The 21,189-nt window shown below is 43.6% G+C and overlaps 1 protein-coding gene across 7 annotated transcripts in view; it reads right to left on the bottom strand.

Annotated features, from left to right (window-relative positions):
- Nucleotides 1-21,189, bottom strand: part of LOC132401061 (TOG array regulator of axonemal microtubules protein 2-like) — an 86,736-nt gene that overhangs the window by 42,129 nt on the left and 23,418 nt on the right. For 4 of the 7 annotated variants that reach the window (XM_059982835.1, XM_059982836.1, XM_059982837.1 and 1 more), the window contains exons 3-4: nt 14,608-14,846; nt 7,809-7,972 (exon numbers count right to left, since the gene is read on the bottom strand). In XM_059982835.1, coding sequence (XP_059838818.1) covers nt 7,809-7,972; nt 14,608-14,846 — 403 coding nt within the window. Of the gene's footprint in view, nt 1-7,728; nt 8,041-14,607; nt 14,847-21,189 lie in introns of those variants that run through there. The other 3 variants (XM_059982839.1, XM_059982838.1, XM_059982841.1) reach the window with 3 other exon arrangements.

Genomic DNA, 21,189 nt, shown 5'->3' with positions numbered 1-21,189 from the left:
AGAAAGACTTCCATTTATGCTGTGCCTTCCATCAGTTCTGGACATCTCAAAGCATTCGGCAGCCAATTAACAACTCTTGAAGTGCAGTCACTATTAAAGTACAGCAAGCTCCCACAAACACCAACACCCACCTGAACAAGTGGACAGAAGCTGTGGTTAATGCATCCTTTGAAAGATAGCAACTGTGCAGCACCCCTGCAGTGCTGCAGTGAGGCAAGAAAGAGCAAGATCAGTTCTGCTCCATTGCATAAGTGAAAATGTAAAACTGATCAGAATCGGACTTGGAATTAGGTTTCTTATCACTGACATATATCAGGCAGTTTTGTGGCAGTGGACCTAAAAATTACCATAAATTACACAAAAATAAATTACTAACATTCAAGGTAGTTTAGTGTTATTTCAGGTACACAAGTGTGAAGGAGAACGAAATATTTGTTACTCTTGATCCAATGCAGCTCAGAGAGAATAATAATGATTTTAAAAGCACAATAAATATAAATACTGTACATAAGATAGCTTAAACACAAGAGATTCTGCAGATGCTGAAAATCCAGAGCAACACACACAAATTGCTGGAGAAACTCAGCAGGTCAGGCAACATGTAATGTAAATGACTAAACAGCCAACATTTCGGGCAGAGACCCTTCATCGGGACTGGAAAGAAAGGGGAAAGAAGCCAGAATAAAAAAGGTGCAGGAGGGGGAGATGAGGTTCTTTCTCTGTAGTCATTTGCTATAAAAAATGAGCAAGCTTTGAAAACGGCTAAGAAAGATTTTTGTTGCTTCTTCATGTCATTTCCTAATTCACTTCATAAACTCCACGTGTGGTTTTGATTCATTGCTGCTAATTTTTCCAGTGGTGTTGTAGAGTATGATGCTAAAGGATTTACCAAGCTCACATTATTACACTGGACAACACTTTCTTTTTCGAATGTATTGCTTCCTCAGAATTTTTCTGTGGTTATGTTAGCACACTTAAAGCTGAATACAAATATAATTTCAGACTACTTGTATCACGTCAAACTTTGGAGAAACAAGAAATTAACTTTTATTGAATATACTGCATTTAATTGCATAACGGTGCTGATGCTTTGTAATAGTTCGACTAAGGTAAAAATGTTTTTCAAATTTTCATTTGAACTCAAATGAGGTTTGAGGCTTCTCGCTTAAGTGTCCAACAATAATTCACCAGCATTGATAGATTCCAGTTGCTCTGATACCATTTCTCCATGACCATAATGCCGTGGTGAAATCTTTCACCATGCTCGTCACTGCCAGTGCCAAGATCTGCAGGGAATGAAGAAAATGAATCTTCAGTGACATGCTGCACTTCATGGTTTTGTATGCTTGAAGCATGTTGTCAACCAATTGTACGTAGTATTGCACTCTGTAGTGGCCAAGAAAATTTTCAACAACATCCTTGTATGCCTTCCATGAGATTTGCTCCAGTCCCACTAGAAGTTCTTTGAATTGCCTGTCATTGATGACCTGTTTGATTTGTGGATCAATAAAAATGCCTTCATTAATCTAGCATCAGTTATTCTGACTGGAATTATTAATTGAAACAACAAATATAGTTGATTTCAAAAAACGGTGCATGATAGGGAAATTTCATGGTGACTTTCATGGTGATTTTCATGATCAGCAGTCCAAAATCCATCAGGTACACCCAAAAGTATTCAGGAAGCAATATCTTTCTTATCCTGTGCTATTAGTATGGAAGGACTTTTTCTTCTTAGTGCACAGTAAGTAAGATTTCATTTAAACGACAATCCCACATGTGATTTGGGAGTGTTTCGCATTGATATGATGGGCTTTAACAGTTAATTATCAACACAAGAGTTTCTGCAGATGCTTGAAATCCAGAGTTACTCAACACAAAATGCTGGAAGAACTCAGCAGGTCAGGCAGCATCTATGGATATGAATAAACAGCCGACGTTTCAGGCTGAGACCCTTCGTCGTGATTGAAAACGAAGGGAGAAGACACCATGATAAAGAGGTTGGGGAGGGGAGGAAGGACTAGCTGGAAGATGATTGGAGAAGCCAGGCGGGAGGGAAGGGTGAAGAGCTATAGAAGAAGGAATCTGATAGGAGAGGAGAATAGTCCATGGGAGAAAGAGACGAAGGAGGGACACCAAGGAAGGGTGATAGGCAGGTGAGGAGAAGAGGTAAGAAGCCAGAGTGGGCAATAGAAGAAGGAAGGGGGAGGAAAAAGATCAGGAGAAATCAATGTTCATGCCATCATTTTGGAGGCTACCTAGACAGAATATGAGGTATTGTTCCTCCACCCTGAGAGGGACCTCATTGTGGTAGAAGAGGAAGCCATGAACCAACATGTTCGAATGGGAATGGGAATGTTTGGCCACCGGGAACTTAGGTTTTTTGGTGGATGTAAGCAGTAGCCAATTTACTTGGGTCTCACCAACATGTTCACCCAAGTGTTGTCTCACCTGGAAGGACTGTTTGGGGCCCTGAATAGAGATGAGGGAGGATAGGTAGCATTTCTGTTGCTTGCAGAGATGACTACCAGGAGGGAGATTAGTGGGTAGGGTCAAATGGCAAAGTGAATCATGGATTCCTCTGGAAAGCGGATAGTGGTGGGTGGGGGGAATTAAAGTTCTGTTTGGTGGTAGGATCGTAAAGCTTATATGCATAGATTGATTCTTTGTCCAATAAGTAATGCTGGGCACATGAGTGTTTGTACATAAGGCAAATAACAGGAAATAATAAAGTAGTGGTGGTGGGGGTGTGGAGGGGTGGGTTAGTGAGTAGAGGTTTCGATCAGCCTCACTGCTTGGGAAGGTAACAGTTTGAGTCTGGTGGTCCTGGCATAGATGCTACGTAGCCTCCTTCCTGATGGGAGTGGGTGAAACAGTCCATGACCAGGGTGGATGGGATCCTTCATGATGTTCCTGCCTCTTTTCCAGCACCTTTCTATATATACAGTATATCATTGATGGCAGGTAGGCTGGTGCCAGTGATGCGTTGGGCAGCTTTTTCTACCAGGTGCATAGCCTTCTTGTCCACCAGACACAAAGTTTCCATACCAGGCAGTAAGGACGCTCTCTACTGCATATCTGTGTGAAGTTCAGCTCTCCTCAGACAGCAGAGGTGTTGGTGAGCTTTCCTGACTTTGTCTTGCTGACACTGAGCAAGAGGCTACTGGCCTGACACCAGGCCTCGAGCTCTTCTGCCTCCGCTCTGTGAGCCGGCTCATCAGAGTTGGTGATGTCAGGTCCTCAGTGAACTTGCTCAGGTCTTTGGCCGTGTGAGCAGAGTGTTCAGCAGTGGGCTCAGCACGCAGCCCTGGAGGGCACCTGTGTTGAGGATGATGGGGAGGGACGTCCTGCACGTCCTGTCTATCCAACACCCAGTTGTGTAGCGGTGTATTTAGACTGAAGAGCAGCAGTTTGTTCACCAAGTTATGTGGGATAACAGTGTTGAATGCCAAACTAAAATCCAGAAACAGCATTCTGACATAAACGTCCTTGTCCTCTAGGTGAGGTGAGATGCATGACAGATGTAATGGGACCTGCCATAAAGCAGATCTGGTGGTGAGTGCCCAGTGTGGCAGGAATGGGAGTTTTTAGTATCTGCCATTACCAGCCACTCGTGACAACTGGCGTCAGTGCCACTGGGTGGTAGTTGTTTAGTTCTGAAGATGTTGAGTTCTTTGGTCCAGGGTTGATGGCAGCTGATTTGAAGCTTGTGAGGACAGCAAGCTATATGAGTGCAATGTTGAAGTTGTCCATGAAGCTGTCAGTGAACTGGTGTGTACGCTCTCTGAGCACTCAGCCTGGGATGTTGTAAAGGACAAATGCCTAACATTCTTTGCCGAGTCCTTCTCACATCTACTGATGTTACGGACAGTGGCTGCTCACCTTTCATGGCCGGCATTACGTTGCAAGCCCCGAAGTGTACACAAAAGTTGTCAAGGAGAGAGGTGTGGCTGATACAGTTGAGGTTGTTTTCCCTTAGTTAGTCCGTAATGCCCTTGATGCCCAGCCACATATGCTGGGGATCATTATCAGACAGGTGTGTGCAGGCAGTCTTTGCCCTCTTGATGCCTCAGATGAGGTGCCTCTGGCTGCTCTCAGACCTGAAGGCAGTGTCCCAGGATTTTAGTAAGGACAGCAGCTCTGCATTCAGCCAGGATTTCTTGTTGGGCAGTGAAATGACTGTTCTTGAGCTACCAACGTAACCAGCTACTTAGTGATGTAGCTGGTGAAAGATAAGGCATATTCCTCGAGGTCTGTGTCTTTTCCATTTGTGGCAGCTTCCTTAAACATCTGCTATTGCTTTTTGTCCATTTGAAACAGGCCTAAAGCATAGCAGTTTCCTTATTAGGCCATACAGTGATAATCCTCCTGACTGGTTTCTCCAATTTTAGCAGTTGTTGGAATGCTGGGATTAACATTATGAAGATGTGGACAGAGAGGCCTAGATGAGGGTGTGGGATGGCTTTGTACAGTATGGACTGTCTCTGTTTGTATAACCATAATCCAGTATATTTTGTTACGTATTCAGGCAACAATAAATATATGAGTTCGGCAAGGGTTTTTTTTAAACAAACAAAACGTTTATTAAACACAGAAAACAAACCCCCCAAAAGTAAACAAACACTAACATAACCGGAAACCAACTGCGGTGCGGCAGCTCACACAGTTCTTAAAGCGATATTGCAAAAACAGTTCTTTAAATTGGTATTGCCAAAAGTTCGATATGCTCACATTCCATTTAAAAGGAAAGACTTTATAAGACGATTTAGATTCTCTTTCACGTCGCTTGGCTTCGATCCCCGACGTCGAACTTCCCACGAAGAATTTACGAAACGAAACGGCTTAAAGGCACTGACCTTTTCTTCCTCACTACCTTCAATCCTTTCTGGTAAAACCCAGGGATTAACACGAAGATAGTCAACGAAATCCTTCCAAATAAGGATCAAACAAAGGTCGAAACCCGTTTCACCATAGAAAGCGATTCTCCTCGATCTTTAACTCCTGAACTTCGATCTTCACTCTCCACTGTCTCAAACTAGCAGAATCGTAAAGAACCTGCTGGCAATGACCTTTTAAACTTTAGGCATTAGATAAAACTTCATCTTTCAACTAAACTGCGTCATCACTTAAAACACACAGTGGCATGAAGTCAACTTGGCAAATCCAGCCACGAACTGCCCCTCCTCACAGGGTGGGGTCTACCTTTTATAACCTGTAAAAAAAACTGGTCACATGATCTCTACTGGCAGGAAAATGACGTCACTCCGCCATCACAAGACCATCACCTCAAGTCCAGTGTAGCTTCAACCCCAGTCACGTGACAAGGGTACCACTGTCATGTGTCACGAGTACGTAACAATTTGTTCCCCTATGGCCTTGGTGACTTGCTGGTGGAATTCAGGTAAAATGGCCCACAGATTAACATGACTGGTCTCCTGCAATCATGAAGAGATTGTCCAGATGTTTGTTTTACAGAGAGGTGATGATACTCTGAAGCTCCCTAAGTGCGTCCTTGCCACTTCTGTCTGGGGGGGGGGGGGGGGGTGGGGGTGGTGAATGTAGACAGCTGTGATGAACACAACAGTGAACTCCTTGAGCAGGTGATGTGGCCAGCATTGAATTGTAAGATGCTCAATTTTCCCAGGATAGTGACAGCTAATGACAGATGAGTTTGTGCACCAACCTGAGTTAATGTACAGAGAGATTCCACCTCCTTTGAGTCCCCGACAGGGAGTTCCTGTCTGCATGCAACAGAGTCATCCATCAAGTTGAAATACCGAGTTGGGCATGTTGTTGTTTAACCACGTTTCAGTGAAAACCAGAGGGCAGCAGTTTCTCGTCTCCTTCTGTGTGTTCATTCTCAGTTTCAGTGAGTCCATTTTACCATCTAGCGGGCATTGCAAGGAAAAGTGATGGCACTGCCAGTGTGGTTGGGTTTGCTCTCAGCCAAGCTGGTGCCCGGCTCTCTTGCCACATTTCTGCTTCCCCTTGCACCGTCTGCGTCTGCCGCTTCTTCGTCTGAGCTGGTTCGGCCAGGCCACTGTCGCCGGGTCTGGTATCCATGGAATCCCTATTCTGTTGAGCATTGCTATTAACTCTGCTGCTGGAAGGTTAATTATCGTTTTGTCCAAGAGTTCAGCGGCACTGTACTCACAGAATTTCAGATGACTGAAATCCCTGACCAGAAACTCTAATACTATCTAAGAATTTAACACTAGCACCATTACTGGGAGCTGTCTGTCTCTATGCACTGCCATCTTTATAGTGCTACAGCAGAGTAGTGAGGTAGTGTTCATGGTTTCCTGAATCTGATAGCAGAGGGGAAGAAGCTAGATTTAAAACACTGAGCATTATGCTGGTGTTGTCACCCCACAGGTGGGCAAAAGGCAGACTTGGTTAAAATGCTACCAGATAGTTAGTGTAAAACAACTCAAACTAAAAAAACCTGGATCATGGTTTCAACCTGAAATACTGACAATTCCTTCCCCTCTCCCCCCACACACACTGAACTCCTTAACCCTCTAAGTTCCTCTAGCACTGGGATTACCACTTGGGGTCCACCGACCCCTTGGTTAATGGTAGCGGTCCTTGGCCCCTCGTCCAGCAGATGGGTAGTAAATCTGAGACCTTTCCTGCTGGGTGCACACAGAGTTCGGGGTTCAGCACCTGAGTGGCTTGGAGGAGGTGAGGCTTCCCATCCATAGGCCCATTAATTCCAAAGAGTTCACAGTGTCAGACGGGGGAGTGGGACATCTAACCTAAGGCAGAAAGGCAGAAGGACTATTGAATTCAACCTCCTTCCTCATCCCAATCAAACCCTCACTGCCTCTCCCTTCCCTTCCCATGATGTAAAATGACTATTCCCGGACCAATTCAAATCCTGGGGCTTTTTACTTACACCCTGCATACCAGATTCCCATCCTGAATGGGGGTAAAACTATAGCCAAAAATAATTGATTTGGAGCCCCTGAGGACTACAGGGTAGGGAGATGTTATACCCTGGGGTTGCCTCATGTAGAAGCAGCCCCTCAAGGGAACAAGATGGTGGGGCAGGAATGCAAATAATTGGATTCCTTTAGTGGATGTCACTAACAATGCCAGCATTTATTGCTCTTCCCTAATTACCCCTGAACTGGGAAGTTGTTTAGAGTCAACCACAGTTCTAGGTCTGGAATGCAGACTGGGTAAGGGCAGCAGCTTTCTCTCCCAAAGAACAACATTGAATCAAGTGATTATTTTTAACTTGACTCTGATGATAATTTTGCCCTTGATTCCAGATTTATTTAATTACTCAAAATTTAAAATTCCATGGTGGGATTTGAACTTTCAACTTTGAAGCAACGGTCAAAAACTCTGGCTGCTGGCCCAATATTTTAGCCTCTGGGCTACAAGTTGGACCTCTGAAGATGCCAGGTGGTGCTTTCCGAGATGGATTTTGAGTAGAGTAATGGGTGCACCCACTGACCCCAGAGGTTTGTTGGAAGTACTAGTACCAGAGAGTAGAAGAACATACACTAACTGATATCACAGTCCTGATGAAGGGTCTTGGCCAGAAACATCAACTGTTTATTTCCCTCCATAGATGCCTCCTGACCTGCTGAGATTCTCCAGCATTGTGCTGAAGAGTTCCAGCATCTGCAGAATCCCTTGTGTCTCCGACCGCTGTTAAATGTTCCTAGTGAAGGAACCGTAATTAGAGCTTCCCTTTCGGTGATGGGCAATGATTACCTCACACAACGCATGGTGTATAACGGCATGGGAACGCTGAATACAATGAATGTGTGAGCGAGTGCTCCTCGGTGCCTTACGTTGCCTGAGAGGGGGCTCCTGACTGCACAGGTCTAGAAAGCAGTGGCTGCAAGTTGCTCTCCAATGAACTTGGCATCTGAACTGAAGACTGAAATAAGCTGGCACCAAGTAACTTCCGCTTCTTCTCAGCACTGCTCCTCAGGTGTTGAAGGGAGGTCTTCACCTAAACAAGAAGCAGGAAGCTGGCTGGCATCAGGAAGCTCTGATGGTTTATAATAGGAAACCGAATACCTGAGAGCGAATACAGACCAGAATCTACTTCAGGAGCTTATACATACAGTATTGTGTAATACTCTTGGGCACATATACAGTATATAGCTAGGGTCCTTTAGAATTTGCACTGAACTGTAGTAATTTTATGTGTTGTACTGTACTGCTGCAAAAACAAAAGCAAAATTCATGACGTATGTGAATGATGGTAAACTTGATTCTGATTTGGGTCTCTATTGTGGACTGAGAGTGGGAAGGGGGCAAGGAGAGGGGAATCATAGTTGGAAAAGGGGAAGAGAGAGGGAAGCACCAGAGAGACATTTATAGTGATCAATAAACCAATTGTTCAGAAAAGGCTTTTACCTGGCCTGGTGTCTCAGGGCTGGGGGTTTCTGCACCTACACCACCAACCCCCCCACCCTGCCTCTCTTTCTCTGCTACCTGTCTCACACCCCTCCCGCGATCTTCACCCTCACCATTTCCTTGTCCCGCCAGATTTACCAACTTGCTCTCTGCTTCACATTGACAAATACAGTACTGTGCCAAAGTCTCAGGCACCCGAGCTAAATTTTGCATAGTGCTGTAGAACAATGGATGCTTGGCAGTGATTATAGAGCAGAGTCTATCTGGTGGTTTCACTGGGTTTATATATAGAATGGATAGGCCAAATAATTGCAGACTGGGATTTGATAAAGAGGTTTACATTTAGAATTGTGATTAACCATGACTGACTATGGACTGGAGTTTGGGTCTGGATTTAAACTCAAGCGCTCTGTGTTTGGTTCAACATCATGGGCTTGTTGGCAGCAAAATCACTGAATGACTGCACTCACTATGGCCCTTATGTGGAGTGGCATTGCAGAGAGTCCAGCTGCCTCCCAGCTCTCTTGACTCAAGTTCGATCCTTACCTTGGGTGCTGTGTGCGTTGAGTTCTCTCTCTAAATGCACATTTTTCCAGGTTCTCTAGTCTCCTCCCACATCCCAAAGATGTGCTGGTTGTTAGGTTAATCGCCGCTGTAGATTAACTTAGGTGTAGATAAATGACAGAAGCGAGTGCAAAGTGCACGGACATGGTACATATAGTTTTTCATAGGGGTATGGGAGAACCTGAGAACCAGTGCAGTCACGAAGGGCCAAATGGCCTGCTCCTTTGTCAAGAAACATTACAACAGAAGAGCTAATTGATGTCATTATCAATGGTCTGGATGGTAATATGGTAAACTGGATCAGCAAACTTGCGGATGATACCAAAATTGCGGGTGAAGTGGATAGTGAGGAAGACTATCAAAGTTTGCAGCGAGATCTGGAGAAGCTGGGAAAATGGCCGATGGAATTTAATGTAGGCAAGGTTGAAGTGTTGCACTTTAGGTGGACCAACCAGGGCAGGTCTTACAACTGACAGTAAGTGTTGGAAGGCTAGTTGACTGCTGTAAGTTGCCCAAAATATATGTGGGATAGTGATAGTAAGGTGGGGAGAGCAAGATATTGGGAAAATCGGGGGTGCTGTGTTTTTTCTCAGTAAGCCAAAATAGACCCAATAAGCTGAGGGCTTCTTTCCACATCGGAAGGATGTGGAAATCATTATTAAAGCACATGGGGAGGTCTCTTGTCTTAGATGCAAGGTTTAACTCAGATTTAAATGGTCTTGGAGCTCCTTAACTCTGCAAGTTCCGTAGCCCTCCGTGACCCGTACACTATTTCTGGCCTCTTGATCATCTCTGAGTTAACCTCTCCACTACTGGCTGGGCTCTAAGATTAGGGCTCCCTTCCCCAATGCTCTCCACTTCATTTTCTTCCTTTAGAATTACCTCCAAACAAACCTCTCATCATCAGCCAGGAATTGTCAGGTATGGCTCAGGGGTCAATGCTCCGTTCAGCTGTTGCTGTGCAGTAGCTTGGGAACTTCCTGGCATTTCAGAGGAGTTAAGGAAATGGAAGTTGTTGCTGAAAACTGACGTGGATGCATTAAGTAAGATCCAGGGAGTCATCCCCACCTCCAGAGACTAATATTTGCTATAATTTTTGCATTACTTTTCTTAAAGAGTAAGGTTACATTTGTCACCTTTTAGTTGGTGTTGTGGGAATGATTCTAGAATCTGTGGAAATTGGGAAGACTTCAGCCAGTGCACTTGACATCTCCAAAGCCTCATCTTCAAAACCTTTGGAATATGGACCATCCGATCTAGAGTTTTATTGCTCTTTAATTCTATTACTCTCTCCAGTACTTTGCCTTCCCTGGAGTTGGGATGTTATGTTGAAGTTGTATAAGAGTTAGTCTGGCCTAATCTGGAGTATTGTGTGCAGTTTTGGTCACCTACCTACAGGAAAGATATAAATTAGATTGTAAGAGTACAGAAGAAATTTACAAGGACTAAGTTATAGGGAAAGATTGAAGAGGTCAGAACTTTATTCCATAGAAAGTAGATTAAGGGGAGATTTGACAGAGGTTTACTAAATTACAAGGGGTATAGATAGGGTAAATGCAAACAGGCTTTTTCCACTGAGGTTGGGTGAGACTAAAAGCAGAGGTCATGGGCTAAGGGTGAAAGGTGAAATATTTAAGGGCAATATGAGGAGAATTTCTTCACTCAGAGGGTAGGGTGAGTGTGGAACGATCTGCCAGCGTAAGTGCTGGACGCAATTTCAATTTCAAGCTGTAAGAGAAGTTTAGAAGCACATGGATAGGGGCGGTATGGAGGGCCATGGTCAATGGAAAAGCACAATTTAAATGTTTTGGCATGGATTAGATAGGCCAAAAAGCCTGTTTCTGTGCTGTAGCTTTCTATGACGTTATGACTATAAGTGTAGCCAGGGTGGTAGTTAAGACAGTGGAATGCGCCTCCTGTGCTATGTGGGATTGCAGGGAACATAATAGTCACCCTGATGATAAAATCTGCAGGAAGTACACACAACCTCATCTCCTGACTGACAAGGTGAAGGAAATGGAGCTGAAGCTGGAACTGAATGTACTCCGGACCATCTGGGAGGCTGAAAACCTCACACCCAGAGTGCAGGCTTTAGATAGTAGATGGATATTAGTCCACTGGGAGAAGGAAGGGGGCGTGAACAGTCAGCACAGGGTTCCCTGTGGTCATCCCCTTCAGCAACATATATACCTCTTTGGATACTGTGGGGAGGGGAGGGGTGACCTATCAGAGCACAGCAGCAGTAGGCTGGCTAGTGGCACCGTGGCCGGCTCTGAGGCTCAGTGGAGAAGATAGTGATAAGAGACTCGATAGTTAGGGGGATGGACAGGAGATTCTATGGCTGCAAAAGAAACCCTAGGATGGTGTGTTGCCTCTCAGGTTCTAGGTTTCAAGGAAGGTTCAGAGTGGCTGCAGAATATTCTCAAGAGGTCGTACATAGGGCCCATATGTCCAAGGATAAATTAGCTCATTTTTACTCTCATATTAGTCCTATTTGTGATAGATGTCATTCTGAAATTGCGTCTTTAACTCATATGTTTTGGTCGTGTTCATTTTTGGAGAAATATTGGAAAGATATTTTTGATATTATTTCTGCGGTTTTGAATATCGATTTACAACCTCATCCTATTACCGCAATTTTTGCTTTACCAATATTAGACTCACTGCATTTATCTTCTTCTGCCCGTCGAATGATTGCATTTCTAACTCTGATGGCTAGAAGATCTATATTGTTGAATTGGAAATAAATTAATCCTCCCACTGTATTTAATTGGTTCTCTCAAACTATGTTATGTTTTAATTTAGAAAAAAATTAGGAGTGGTACTTTTGAGACTTCTATTAAATTTGAAAAGTTATGGAGACCATTTATTCAACATTTTCATATGATGTAATATGACCCTGTGCCAAGTTCATTTGATTTCCCAGGTTTTAGCTTATGTATGTTGAGAGGACCAGAAGTGACGGCATTGATGAATACTTATTTTTGTGAGATATTATAAACAGCCCCCTTTTTTTCCTCTCTTTTTTTTGCTTCTTTTTTCTTTTAAATTAGTTATTAGTTATTAGATTAGATTAGCTAGTTTTGCATTATATATATTTTTTTCTTTCTTTTTTCTGTTTTCTTTATATCATATATTATGAAATATTTAGACTTACCATGTTCATACATATATTTTATGGCTTATGTCTTGGTAAACTCATTTATATTGTAACTATTATGTATGTTTTTTTTTCATATGTAATGGAATTTGTATGTTGGTAATTTCTTTATCAATATATCATTTGTATTCTGTCCATATTACTAATATTAATAAAAAGATTTAGAAAGAAAGAATATTCTCAAGAGGGAGGGTGAGCATCCAGAGGTCATGGTGCACATTGGCACCAATGACATAGGTAGGAAAGAGAAAGAGCACCTGTGCTCTGAGTACAGGGAGTTAGGGAAAAGGCTGAAGAGAAGGACCACCAAGGTAGTCATCTCTGCATTAGTCCCGATGCACGTGCTAGTCAGGGCAGGAATAGGATGATAGTGCAGATGCACGAATGGCTGAGGAACTGATGCAGGGGCAAGGTTTCAGATCTCTGGATCATTGTGATCCCTTCTGGGGAAGATATGGCCTGTACAAAGAAAAATGAGCTACCACTGAACCGAAGGGGCTCATTCTCCTTGCGGGCAGGTTTGCTAGAGCTGTTGGGGAGGATTCAAATTAATTTGGCTGGGGATTGGGAATGGGAGTGATAGGGCCGAGGATGGGACAGTTAGTATACAAATAAATGCAGTGTGTAGTGAGACTGTGAGGAAGGACCGACAGATGATAGGGCAAAATTGCAGTCACTAGGGTGCGTTGAAGTGTAATATTGGGGTAAAATCTAACAGGGGGATGAATATAGGACTGAAGGTATTATTTTTGAATGCACACTGTATATGGAAAAAGGTGGATAATCTCAGTGCAGTTAGAGTCATGGGCGTCTCTGAGTCATAGTTGGGAGAAAATCATAGTTGGGAGATTAACATCCAAGGAGACATAAAAAATGCTACAGAAATAGCAGAAGTGCAACCCCATGCATCATAGAAACACTGTAGAAAAACTGTTTCCTACAATGTCTGTTTCCTATAGGCATAGGACCAGAGGGAACAACCTCAGAATAGAGAGACGCCCACTGAGAACAGAGATGAGGAAGGTGGTGAATCTGTAGAGTTGCTGCCACGGACTCTGTGAAGTCATTGTGTATACTTAAAGCAGATTCTTGGTTATTCAGTGTGTCAAAGATTAAGGGGAAAAGGCAGGAGAATGGGGTTGAGAGGGAAATGGATCAGCCATGAAGAATGGTGGAGCAGACTCAATGGGCCAAATGGGCCTAATTCTGCTCCTATGTCTTATGGTCTTGTTATGATTTAGACAACCTAGCTCCATAGTTGGAACTAAATGGTTTACAGTATCAGCAAGCAGGTTCAATTCCCACTGCTGACTGTAAGGAGTTTGCATGTGCTCCGCATAACCACAAGGGATTCATCTGGGTGCTCCAGTTTCTTCCCAAAGTCCAAAGACGTATCGGTTGGTAAGTAAATTGTTCATTTTAAATTGCCCTGTGATTAAGCTAAGAATAAATCAGGAGATTGCTGGGCGGCCAGGCTCAAAGGGCCAGAAGGGCCTATTCTTCGATGTATCTCAATATATAAATAAATTAAAATCGATAACAATAACGGCAAACAAATTCAGGCTGCACCCTAATTAATTCTTCAATAATATTTTCAATGTGTTTCACGTAACTGCAGAAAACATTCTGTTTGCTGCCTCATTCCCACTAGTAATTCTTCCAGTCTATGGCCTCTTCCTTTTGCTCCATGCCCCTACTTGTGAGTTCCTTACATGAGCATTCAGTAAGCAACAAATAGCATTCTCAGACCTAAGCAAATGATAAAGTAGTTCTGTGTGATTATCATTTTCAGGCAGTGCAAAGTTTCATAGTGATAGAAAGGTATAGAGTGCAGGAACATTCCTTCACCTCATGAATCTGTGACGACCAGCAGGCACCCATGTACACAAATCCTACATTGTTCCTGTTTTATTCTGCCCACACCTTCAACCCTCCCACTCACCCACACCCTAGCGGCCAACTACCTACCAGCCCACATATAGTTGGGATGTAGAAAAAAATATACATGGGTTCAAGAAGAACATGCTGGAGATTACAATTGGGTTGCCACAGCCATTCTGGATGTACAGCCTTCTTTGTGAACAAAGTCCAGTCTATTAGTAGGCTCTCTGTGATTTTTTTTCTTGTTCTTTATTGGTAAAGACGTAAAGAAAATCAATCCCAAGTAATCAGTGGCTTTGTGAAGAAAACTGAAACAATTTGCAAACCATCTGAAATGTACAGGAGAGTCTCTCACATTCATGGGAGAAGGAGGAAGGAAGGAGAGAGATGGGGTAAAGGGTCATTAGCTTAACCCAGATGAACAGTGGTCCTCAAACCACATCACAGAAAGTCATGCATAGATGGGGAATCTACCATTCCGAGGAGGATCATAAAACAGTTCAGTGCAGAACCCCAACAATCTTCACTCAGTATAATTGGTTCCACTTAAAGGATTTTCTTGGGATAGCTGTTGTATAAAACTGGATATTTTGTTTAGTGTAGTTATATTGTTCAATTACCTCCTCTGGGACCACAGCAGGTTCTGCAAGTCCCTCTCTGCCTTCCAAACATAGTCTTCCAGGTGATTCAGCAGCAGTAGCCTCTGGACCCTTGCCCAACGGGTCCTCGCTGTGAGCATCCTGAGTTTGTGAAGTGGAGCTCCTCTCGATGGGAGGGACAGGTCTGGTGGCATTCAGCAGTTTCTGTGAGGCAGAGCGAGCCAGGGCTGGCTTCAGTGGAAGTATGGTCTTAAGTGGGCCTAGAAGAGAACATCAGACCACTCTGTTCCATTTTGCAATCTCCAAGAGCAGCAATTATAAGATTCACACACGCACAATCCCAGAGCAAGCTTTCCACACATTTACAGTCAAGGTACATGTAGTCTGTAGTATTATAAAAATGCAAACTGAACAAAAAAGAAAATACTCTGAAGGTGTTAGTTAAGAAGATCTGGTGTAGTTATGTTTGGAATGAACTATATTAACAGCATGCAAAACACTTCTCTTTGTATCTCAGTACATGTGACAATAATAAACCAATTACTAATTCCCAGTTGCTGACTGCCTGGGTTATGCTGGTATGCTGGAATTAGGGTATACAACAAATATTAAGTTCAAGAGCAGCCATTTTTCAGACCTGTATGTGGATTGTAGATTGAATTTAAAACGCAGCCGTGAACAACAGTTTTCCAGGAGCTGTGGACTGGAGTTGATTACAAACCAGACAATGAAGATTAACTTTCATTTGAGTGTCTGGAGTGTGGGTGCAGAGGACGGTGTGTGAAAACTATATGTAACTCAAAGGAAGCATTGTAGGTACAGTGAAACTATAGAATTGGCCTCCTGTTACCTTTGATTTTTATCATATAAACATGTCATCTAATATTGGATTGGGAGGCCTCTTCCTCCAAGAGTGTCTCATTTTGTTGAATAAAACACTTCTGTGTCCACGTACAACACTCTGGAGGAACTCAGCAGGTCAGGCAGCATCTGTGGAAACGAGCAGTCAACGTTTCGGGCCGAGACCCTTCGAAGACCCTGACTCAGCCTGAAATGTTGACTGCTCGTTTCCACAGATGCTGTCCGACCTGCTGAGTTCCTCCAGAGTGTTGTACATTTTGCTTTGACCCCAGCATCCGCAGTGCACTTTGTGTTTACTTCTGTATCCATTGGTTTCAGAGTTTCTCCGTTGACTTTGTTCACATTAAAAAGCCTTCACTGCACTTTCTCTGTAACTCTAACACCTTATTCTGTATTCTATTATCACTGTTCCCTTGTACCACCTTGATGTACTGATATTGTGAAATTATCTGTATGGATGCCATTCAAAACAAAGTTTTTCACTGTATTTCAGTATGTCTGACAATAACAAACTAATTAGTAATTACCAAGTTCACAGTGCGTGGGTGTTTGATGGCCAATAGGCTCAGTGGGCTGAAAAGCCTTTTTCTTTGCTCTATGATCATGACTTTGGGAAAACGTGAGGGTCTGAGAGGGGTGTTAGTTTAATCCAAACGTCAATGCCTTCTAACCGGCAATGGACTCTAGATGCTGTTTTGTGCTCACCTCTCTGGAGCAGAAAGCAAACCGAGAGTCAGACTGACTGAGCCACTGTTATACTGATTCAAGTCACAGAGAGATGAAGCAGGCCACTTTCATTGACACCACGTCCCTGGCCAGCACACCCCACAGACCCACAGGATCGGTCAGCTGCCTGTATGAGCATTCAGTAAGCAACATGCAGAGTCACGTGGTGGGAGAGCACTATTCCACCAGCCCTTCAGCCTACGTCAACTGTCGAGGTCATTTTCCACCAATCCTACACTAATTCCACTGTGTTCTTCCTACATTCCCATCGACTCCCCCCACCAGCACCCCAGATCCCATCCTTCAACTCCACACCAGGGGCCAATAGATCTACCATTCTACACAACTTTGAGAAATGGGAGGAAACTAAAGTGCCCGTAGGAAACTCAAGCAGCCAAGGTTGCTTCCAAAGTTAGTATTGAACGTGGTTTCACTGGAGCTCTACCACATGCATCACTGTGCCTCTCAACATCCTGCAGTCGTTACACCAGGGACACCTATAGAGCCATGCAGCATAGAAACAGACCTTTTGGTATCAACCATCTATGATAATCCCACGTCCTTGCATTAATTCCATTTATGGCCGGATCATGCAAAGAATGGCATGGTAGTTAGCGCTACATGATTACAGCGCCAACAACCCAGGCTCAATCCTGCTGCTGTCTGAAAGGACCTTGTATATTCTTCCCACGACCATGTGGGTCTCCTGCAGTGCTCCAGTTTCCTTCCACACTCCAAAGATGTATGGGTTAGTGGGGTAATTGGACAGCCCAGACTCAGTGGGCTAAAAGGGCCTGTTATTGTGCTGTATCTCTAAATAAAAACTGAAGTACCTGTCCAGGTGCCTTTTAAATGCTCCTATTGTATCTGTTCCCATCTCCTCATTCCAGATACCAACTACTGTCTCTGAATTAATCCTCAGATCCCCTTTAACCCTCTCCCTCATAAGTTAAACCTATGACGTCTAGTGTTAGATGACCCTACCATGGGGAAAAAAGACCATCTATTACAACCCCAAAGTCAAGTCATTGGTACGAATATTGGAATTGGTATATTATCATCACATGTACCGAGATGCAGTGAAAAGTTTGTCTTGCACATTGTTTATCCAGATCGTATCATTACACAGTGCATTGAGATAGAACAAGGGAAAACTATAACAGAACGCAGATTAAAGTGTAACAGCCACAGAGAAGGTGCTGAGGAGACAATAAGGTGCAACAGATAAAGTGTCAGGTCAAGGATTTATCTTATTGTATTATGGAGTAATTTAGTGGTCTTATAATAGTGGCTAGAAGCCTGATGGTGTGTGACACTAATGTCCGGTTCGGTGGGATCGTTGATTGTGCTGGCTGCTTTATTGAGAAAGTGAGAAGTACAGACAGAGTCCATTAAGGGGAAGCTGCTTTCCATGATGCATAAGCTATACCTGCAACTCTTGCAGTTTATTGCGAGCATGTGCAGAGCAGTTACCGTACCAAACCAATATGCATCCGGGTAAGGAGCTTTCCACGGTGCATCAATAACAATTGGTCAGGATGACCAGAGACATGCCAAATTCTTTATCCTCCTGAGGAAGGAGAGGCACTGGTGAGCTTTCTTGGCCATGCTATTTACATGGCTCAGAAAGGATAAGTCCAGTCCTCTTTGCGAGATCAGAAATGGAAAGGGTGAGCAGTTTCAAGTTTCTGGTTGCCAAAATCTCTGATGATCTATCCTGGGCCCAACATATCGACACAGTTACAAAGACGACAGCCGTATTTCATTGGGAATCTGCAGATCATTCACCGAACGCAGTTGAACATTTCTACAGATGTACCGCGGACAGCAATCTGACAGGCTGCACCACAGTCTGGTATGGGGGGAGGGGGCACTGCACAGGATCAAAAGAAGCTGCTGAAGGTTCTAAACTCAGTCAGCTCCATCATGGACACTGGCCTACCCCGTATCTAGGATATCTTCAAGGAAAGATCCCTCACTAAGGCGGTATCCATCATTAAAAACCCCCATTGCCCAGGTTGTGCCTTTCTCACTGTTACCATCAGGAAGGAGGTACAGAAGCCTGAAGACGCACACCCAATGATTCTAATTTCTGAACGGACAACAAACCCATGGACACTGCCTAGCTAATTTTCTTTTTTTAATCTTTTTGCACTACTTATTTAATTTAACTTTTTAAATATATATATACTTACTATAATTTACTATTTTTATTAGAATGCATTGCAACATACTGCTGCCACGTAATAACAAATTTTATAACATATGCCAGTGATATTAAACCTGATCCTAATTCTGACTCTGATTCTGATGGTTGGATTATTTGTGATGTTCACTCCTAAGAACTTGAAGCTCTCAACCCTCTCGAACTTCTTCAACATCATTGATGCAGACAGGAGCATATGCACTGTCCGTCCCTTCTTGAAGTCAATGACGAGCACTCTCAATTTGATGATACTGAGAGAAGGTTGTTGTCATGACACCATGTTGCTAGACTCTATCTCCCTCCTGCATGTGTCACATCGTTATTTAAAACACAGCCCACTGTGGTAATTTTTAACATTTGCAAACTTGCAGATGGAATTAGTGCAGAATTTGGTCACTCAGCCATGCGTGTAGATGGGGGGGAGTAGCGGGCTGAGGAGAAACCTTATGGAGCAGTGTTAAGAATATTTGTGGTGGAGGTGTTGCTGTTGGTTCTTAATGAATGTAGACCACAACCTCTGCTCTCCGCTTTCAGAATATCATATGCCTGGCTAAGAACATCTTGACCCTAGCACCAGAGAGCAAGTACATCAGCTTGGAGTTTCGTTTGCAGCCACAGAAATCCTGTGTGCGTGTCTCTATCACTGTTGTTTGCCTAGACTTTGACCTTCCCTGCTGTGCAACAGAGCCAGTAGTGGTGCCTCTGATCTGACTGCTGCTGTAGCTTTATCTTGAGAGCTGTTCTACCCCAGACAGCATCCTATTGTAAACTATGTATTCATTGTTCAAAGGTTAACCACTGTTTGTTTACTTTCTGTCATTCCTTTAAATGTACAATAGTTTCCCAATCAACCATAGCCAACATGCCTCATGATGTCATAGACTGATTTTGTTCAATTGAAAGCCCTGGTTTCATGTTGAACTAAATCACTCCTGATTTTTATATAAAACTCTATTGTTTATGATTGCTGTTCTTTATCCATGCCTCTTCAATTAACTCTTCCTTTATCGAATATTCCATTCCCTCATTGTTTCTTTAGCATACTGATTGAGAAAGTTGTCCCTTGTACAATATTACTGTTAATTTTGTTTAGTTAGGTGTTTAATTACTGGTGTAAATAGTTCAGCAAAACAAGGTAGGCCGAAGAGCCTATTCTCAAGCTGCTCTGTTCAATTTCCCAATGGCATTTTTCCTTGTCAAGTATTCCAAAGGTCTTTTGCCATACACAGTTACCAAGGTGGCTCAGGGCCAGGCTGGGTGGTTGTTGGAGTGTTCCAGTTTGGAGAAGGAGGCAACTGCTTTTCCATAAAAGTTATTCTGCCATGAACAGCAGCTGAGTGAACCTTGGTTTTAAGGCCCAGTTGTGTTCAGGAGTCACTGCTGGTTAATACGTCTGGCAGCTGGAAGTTCAGAATTTGCCAGTCATTAAATGAATGGGAAACAGCAAAGCAGCTCTTCCCACCAACTGAAATCCACAGCACAGCTTGTCCATGCTGTGTGATGTAGGGTTGTCTGGTTTAATCTTGCCCTGCTCTCATCTGTGAGTTACTATCCTTCCTAATCCAGGTGCTCTCTAATCATCCTGAGGGGTTCTGTTCCTGTCACTCTATTGGCAATGGGTTTCCGAACCCACTGCTGCCGTTCCCTCTGGATAGCATCATAGCAACACAACTTGAAACAGGCCCTTTGGCCTAACTTGTCTATGCTGAACAAGATGCTTACCTGAACTAGTCCTAAAACTTTTGCTCAGTACCATACTTGTCAACTTGGAGCGGAGATCGAGTTTGTAAATCTGGACGGGGCAAAGGATGTTGAGAATGGCGAGGGTGGAGTGCCGTGTGAGGGGTGTGGGACAGGTGGCAGAGAAGGAACACCAAGAGCCTGGGGGTTGCTCAGCTGCAGATACACCCAACCCTGAGACACCTTGATTCCAAACAATTGCTTTCCTGATGTCCCTCTGGTGCTTCCCACACACCCACCTCTCCCTTCCCCTTTTCCCAACCATGATTCCCCTCTCTCTGCCCCCTTCCCACTCTCAGTCCACAATAGAGACCCACATCAGAATCAGGTTTATCATCATTCACATACAGTATGCATGAAATTTGCTCTTCTTTTGCAGTAACAGCAGTAGAGTGCAATCCATAAAATTGCTACTGTGTTGTGCAAAAGTCTTAGGCATCCTAGCCATGTATTCCGTACATCAGGACTCATCAAGGTAATGAGGAAGCGTTGAGCTTTGAAGGTGGGTTTGCATTTTGAGGGAAGGTTGAGCAGTCTGGTCCTGTACCAAGTGCTGTTCAGAATGAGGGGTGATCCAATTAAAGCACGTAACACTTTGAGGGTACTTGACAGAGTAGTTCTTGAGACATTATTTCCCCTGATGGGGGAATCTAGGCCTGGTGACACTCAAGTGAGGAGCAATTCCTTCTCTCAGAATCGTGGCATGGAAGCATAGCGGTTAGAGCAAGACTATCACAGTGTCAGCAACCCAGGTTCGTTTCCACCACTGCCTAGAAGGAGCTTGTAATTCCTCCTTGTGACCATGTAGGTTTCCTCTGGGTGCTCTGGTTTCCTCCCATTTCCCAAAGTCTTAAGCATTAGGATAAGGTTAAATGACCACATGGGCGTAATTGGGTGATGGGGGCTCTTTGGGCTGGAAGAGCTTGTTACTGCACTGGATCTCTAAGTAAATGGATAGGTAGATAGATAGGTAGATAGATAGATAGATAGATAGATAGATAGATAGATAGATAGATAGATAGATAGATAGATAGATAGATAGATAGATAGAATATTGTTCATTAATGCCG

The sequence above is a fragment of the Hypanus sabinus genome, chromosome 10 (assembly GCF_030144855.1).
Source record: "Hypanus sabinus isolate sHypSab1 chromosome 10, sHypSab1.hap1, whole genome shotgun sequence".
NCBI classification, from domain to species: domain Eukaryota; kingdom Metazoa; phylum Chordata; class Chondrichthyes; order Myliobatiformes; family Dasyatidae; genus Hypanus; species Hypanus sabinus.
The sequence above is the reverse complement of the archived record's forward strand: the minus strand, read 5'-3'. Positions and strand labels throughout refer to the sequence as shown.